At 45.4% G+C, this 5,893-nt stretch overlaps 1 protein-coding gene across 1 annotated transcript in view; it reads left to right on the top strand.

The window, feature by feature from the left end:
• The window catches only part of NWD1 (NACHT and WD repeat domain containing 1), a 77,526-nt gene extending 76,142 nt beyond the window's left edge, over positions 1-1,384 (top strand). The window contains 1 exon segment of the mRNA XM_003796628.3: positions 1,083-1,384. Within this exon segment, the coding sequence (XP_003796676.3) occupies positions 1,083-1,384 (302 nt within the window).
• The last annotated feature ends 4,509 nt before the right edge of the window (positions 1,385-5,893 follow it).

The following is a 5,893-nucleotide window of genomic DNA, read 5'->3' on the forward strand; positions in this document are numbered from 1 at the left end:
TTTTACAGAGTAAAACCTTCAGGTCTGAGAGTCTGGGTGACTTGCTCAAGGTCACACAGTGATTAACTGATAGGCCAAGGTTTGAAATTGGCCTTCCGAATTCCAGTGCTCACCTTTGTCATTTTCTTACACTGTCACCTGTAGAGAAGACTGTCATGATGTCCTGTCTGAACCCTGATGACTCTGTTAGGGGATAAGTATCATTGCTATCTTCTTTTAACAAAGGAAGAAGCAGATGTTTGGAGAGGGTAAGGGACTTGCTCAAGGTCATAAAGCAAGTAAGCAGCTAAATGAACATTAGGGAGAGTTTAATACATTATAATCTATTACATTAATCAAATACACTGTGGTTATATACACTGCAGTCTAGGATGCTGTAGTAAAGATACTTGGTAAAAAGCCATAGATGACTCCGAAGCTGTAGTCTGAGGACTGTGGCCTTAAAAGCACATTCTGGTAGTTTCATAATCTCTATCTTTTGCCTCTAACAGTAACATTTACTGAGTTCATTCTGGGTCAAAAACTATACTTAGCACCCTATAAGCCTGACTCTTTTTTCTTTTCTTTTCTTTTTTTAAAATTTTGAGACAAGAATCTCACTCTGTCACCCTGGAAAGAATGTTGTAGCATCATCACAGCAACCTCAAACTCTTTGGGCTCAAGCAATTCTCTTGCCTCATCCTCCCCAGTAGCTGGAACTATAGGCACATGCCTCAATGACCAGCTAGTTTTCTATTTTTAGTAGAGATGGGGGTCTCACTCTTGCTCAGGCTGGTCTCGAACTCCTGAGCTCAGGAGATCCACTGGCTTTGGTCTTCCAGAGTGCTAGGACTACAGGCATGAGCCACCGCGCCCAGCCAGCTTCATGTCTTTAAATCAACAAAATTCCCCTGGGCAGGTAGGTTCTATTATCATTCTCATTTTGAAGATAAAGCAAAAGGGACTCTAATAGGTTAAATGTCATGTGTCAACTAGTCAGGGGCATAGCAAAAATTTGACCCCATGAAGCCAACTCAAGAATGTGTAAGATTGGACCCCTGCACCCCATTTTCTCATTTGTTCCCTGCTCTTCACCCCCACAGGGACCCTGCTGGCCATGCAGTTTGTCCATGCTGTGGTAAACAGAATCATCCCGACCTCCAATGGCTTCATTGCCCCCACCAGAAATGGTTATCTCATCCGAGAGCGTTTCCAGTGCCCTTCATCAAGAACCTCACAGCAAGACCCTCTCAAAAACTTCAAGAAGGCAGTGTGGATAGTCAAATCCAGGCAGAGAGAAGAGCTGGCTGCAGCTGCAGGAGCATCCCAGGACTTGGGATCAGAAAGTACCCAGGGAAATGAACCCAAATTAAATAAGCGCTCACAAGTCTGCCTGATAGTGTAGAAACCCCCTGGGGGGCATGGGGCTCCAATGAGTTAGTCTCACTTAATCTGGGTGATGCAAAGGAATGTATCTGCTGGTGTATACTTGGACCTAAGGCCTCAGATTATGTGACCCAGACATCATGTCTTCCCATCTTTCCATTCTTCTTTCCTCCTTATTGACTGCATTCTCAGAACTTCCAGCCCCAGGCTAACAACAGGGTGGCCAGTATGTTGTTGTCTCCAAGTTCAATAGAAAAGAGGGCTTCCCTTGCCCAGCAGTTTGAACCAAAGTTCTGGCCTCACTCTATTGGCCCCAATTGGCTCATATGCTGAACCAATTGCTCCGGGAGAATGCAGTGCCCTGATTGGCTGAATGGACCCAAAGTCCACTACCAGGGTTGAGGTTGGTGCTGACACCACTCAACCATGTGAACTGAGAATGGAAGAGAGTATTCTTAGGAGGCAAACTAGGGAGCTGGTACCAGGTAAAGGGGGTTATGAATGAGTGTGAGACAGACCAAACCACCGATGTGAATCAGTCTATGGAGTAACTGCTGCTGTCATGTGATCATCAACACAAACATTAGGGAGGGCAGGGGTTTCTGTGTCCATTTTACAGATAAGGAAACTGAGCCTTACAAAAGTAGCTGTGATTGGCTCCAGGTCACAAGCCCAAGTTGTAAGAGCTCCAAGAGCTAGCAGCCTTCTGCCTCAGTCCTCACTGAAATTCCTAATTCCAAACTTAGTCTCAGAAGCACAGCTATCTATTCCACAGGTGGCATACTCAGATACTCTCAGAGGCTAGTAAGTAATCTAGATGATTTCCATTCAGGTGAGCAGCAGGAAGGGGTGGAGACTCTGGGCACATGGAAGGCACAGGTTGTATTTAGCATGGGCACAGACGCCCTGACAGTAGCCCAGAATCACCATGGCAAAGCAAGGCCACTGTTGCCTGATCTTCCTGTTGTAATCAGCAAAGCCAGAAATCCAGACATTGATGTAAAAATATTCTCATTTTTTAAAGGCAATTGGTTCAAATTTATATCTGGCATGGTTTGGCCTGTGAGTCTTTGGTTCAGAAGGTGACTTCAGATTCAAGATGGCATTAAAATGATAAACGTATTACAGTCATTCCATTCCTCTTTCCTGACTTCCACACTTTCAGGATAAAGATACCTTTTATTGAGTCAGAGTCTCACTCTGTTGCCCTGGGTAGAGTGCTGTGATATTATAGCTCACAGCAACCTCAAACTCTTGGGTTTGAGCAATCAATCCTCTTGACTCAGCCTCCCAGGTAGCTGAGACTATCGGTGCCTACCACAACACCCAGCTAGTTTTTCGGTTTTTAGTAGAGAGAGTTCTCACTCTTGCTCAGGCTGGACTCAAACTCCTGAGCTCAAGAAATCCACCCCTCTCAGCTGCCCAAAGCACTAGGATTACAGGCATGCGCCACAGTGCCTAACCTAAGGTACTTTTTTTTGAAACAGAGCCTCAAGCTGTCGCCCTGGGTAGAGTGCCGCTGGTCACAGCTCACAGCAACCTCCAGCTCTTGGGCTTAAGCAATTCTCTTGCCTCAGCCTCCTAAGTAGCTGGGACTACAAGTGTCCGCCACAACGCCCAGCTATTTTTTGGTTGTAGTTGTCATTGTTGTTTGGCAGGCCTGGGCTGGATTCGAACCTGCCAGCTCTGGTGTATGTGGCTGGCTCCTTGGCTGCTTGAGCTACAGGCACTGAGCCTAGATACTTTTTTTTAATCTCTGGAGGCTCTTGGAAGTAGACAGAGCTGCTGACCTATCTCTGGTTGGCTTTTGCACCATCTGCCTTGTGCAAGTTCAACAGTCAAACTGTTTTCAATCCTTTTCAATGGATCTTTCTTCTTTGCCCCACAGCTTTCTAAAAAATCTCCGCTTGCTTCTGGGTCTTTTGCTCTAATGACAGGAGAGTCCAAACCTTCAAGGTGCTATTCCTTCTCCTCTTCATTGAATTTCAGATAGAGTTTCAGAAAAACACCCTTAGAAACAAAGGCTTTACTGACTAGCTCATTCATCTGTCTACCAAACTGGGGTTCCAAGGCAGGCTTTGGCAATACTGCAAATGTGAACGTTAAATTCCATGAAAGCTTTAAACTGGAGGAGTTTCTTTTTTTTTTTTTTTTTGAGACAGAGCCTCAAGCTATCCCCCTGGGTAGAGTGCTATGGCATCATAGCTTATAGCAACCTCCAACTCCTGGGCTCAAGCGAGTCTCCTGCCTCAGCCTCCCAAGTAGCTGGGACCACAGGCGCCCGCCACAATGCCTGGCTATTTTTTGGTTGCAGCCGTCATTGTTGTTTGGTGGGCCCGGGCTAGATTCAAACCCGCCACCTTAGGTGTATGTGGCTGGCGCCTTAGCCACTTGAGCCACAGGCGCCAAGCCTAAATTTTAAAGTGCACGCTCAGATATATTGGGAAGCAGGTTTTATGGTGTGGGAGATGACTAATTTAGGATTCTCCTGCTATCTCCATTTAAAAGTCCACTTGGGGGCAGCGCCTGTGGCTCAGTGAGTGGGCCAGCCCCATATACCGAGGGTGGCAGGTTCCAACCCAGCCCTGACCAAACTGCAACCAAAATACAACCAGGCGTTGTGGCAGGTGCCTGTGGTCCCAGCTGCTTGGGAGGCTGAGACAAGAGAACTGCCTAAGCCTAAGAGCTGGAGGTTGCTGTGAGATGTGACACAATGGCACTCTACCAAGGATGACAGAATGAGACTCTGTCTCTAAAAAAAAAGTCCACTTGGATTGTGAGGAGAGCCCTTGGAAAAAATACCTACTTGGCTGGGCACAGTGGCTCACTCCTATAATCCCAATACTCTGGGAGGCTGATGGGGAAGAATTGCTTGAGGCCAGGAGTTCAAGACCAGCCTGGACAACATGGAGAGATCCTTTCATCATTATAAAAAGTTAAAATTAGCCAGGTGTGGTGGCACATGCCTTCAATCCCAGTTATTTGGGAGGCTGAGGTAGGAGGATAGTTTGAGCCCAGAAGTTCGAGTTACAATTGAGCTATGATGGGCTCGGCGCCCATAGCACAGTGGTTACGGTGCCAGCCACATACATGGAGACTGATGGATTCGAACCCAGCCTGGGCCAGATAAACAACAATGACAACTGCAACGAAAAATAGCCGGGCATTGTGGTGGGCACCTGTAGTCCCAACTACTTGGGAGGCTGAGGCAAGAGAATCGCTTGAGCCCAAGAGTTAGAGGTTGCTGTGAGCTGTGACACTAAGGCACTCTACTGAGAGTGACATAGTGCAACTCTGTCTCAAAAAAACAAAACAAAACAAAACAAAAAACTCCACAATTGAGCTATGATGGTGACACTGTACTCTAGCCTCAGTGACATAGCAAGACCCTGTCTCTAAAAAAAGCTACTTTTTGCCACCACTTCGCAGTGAATCAGAGGTTTACCCAAAGCAGAAATAAAGTGGATGCTGGGAAGATTTCATCTACAATTTCTGGTTTAAAATTTCTGTATCCATCTAACAGCCTCGGTGAAAATCAATTGCTTGGAATGTAAATCCTAATTTGAACATTAGAAAGAAATTTTTACCAATAAAATCCTACTCCTCCTACTCCAAATTATTTCTCATACATGTATTGGGGGAGTTTGCAGCGAGTTTTCATTGATAAAGAGTTTGGTTGCTATGAATGTTTGATAAGCACTCTGTGCTTTAAGGAAGATTCAACTGCCTAAAGTCTCGTAGTCACAGCACAGCCAGGATGAACATGGTCATTTCAATCACCACCTCACACTCTTGTAGCTAAACATAGCCATATAATGTAGCATCCAAACTAGAACAGCTTTTGAAGGGGAAGGGGCACTATTATATAACAATTACTACTGGACAGCAGAAATACACTGAACTGTCCCAAGACAATTGAAACATATAGCCCATCTAATTGCAAGCAGGAATGGATTTATGTTAAATCCTTGAGACTTTTGCTGGGCTCAAGGTGGCTTGAACATGTAATCTCAGTGACTTGGGAGACCAAGGAGAAAGGATTGTTTGAGATCAGGAGTTTGAGACCAGCCTGGGCAATATAGTGAGATCCTGTCACTAAGAAAAATAATTCTAGAGACTTTGTATTTATCTCCTCATCTCCAACTTTTCCTTTAGGAAAATGTTCAAACATACAGCAAAGTTGCAATAAGAGGACAATGAATGGGCTCAGTGCCTGTGGCTCAAGTGGCTAAGGCACCACATACACCAGGTTCAAATCCAGCCCGGGCCTGCCAAACAATAATAAGAACTGCAACCAAAAAATAGCTGGGTGTTGTGGCAGTCACCTGTGGTCCTAGCTACTTGGGAGGCTGAGGCAAGAGAATCACGTAAGCCCAAGAGCTGGAGGTTGCTGTGAGCTGTGATAACACAGCACTCTACCCAAGGGCAATAGCTTGAGACTTTGTCTCAAAAACAAACACACAAACAAACAAAAGAGGACAATGAATGAACATTTACTTTTTTTTTTTTTTAAGAGTCAGAGTCTCAC

Source organism: Otolemur garnettii, unplaced genomic scaffold (genome assembly GCF_000181295.1).
Source record: "Otolemur garnettii isolate 467f Iridium unplaced genomic scaffold, OtoGar3 scaffold00105, whole genome shotgun sequence".
Classification (NCBI taxonomy): Eukaryota; Metazoa; Chordata; class Mammalia; order Primates; family Galagidae; genus Otolemur; species Otolemur garnettii.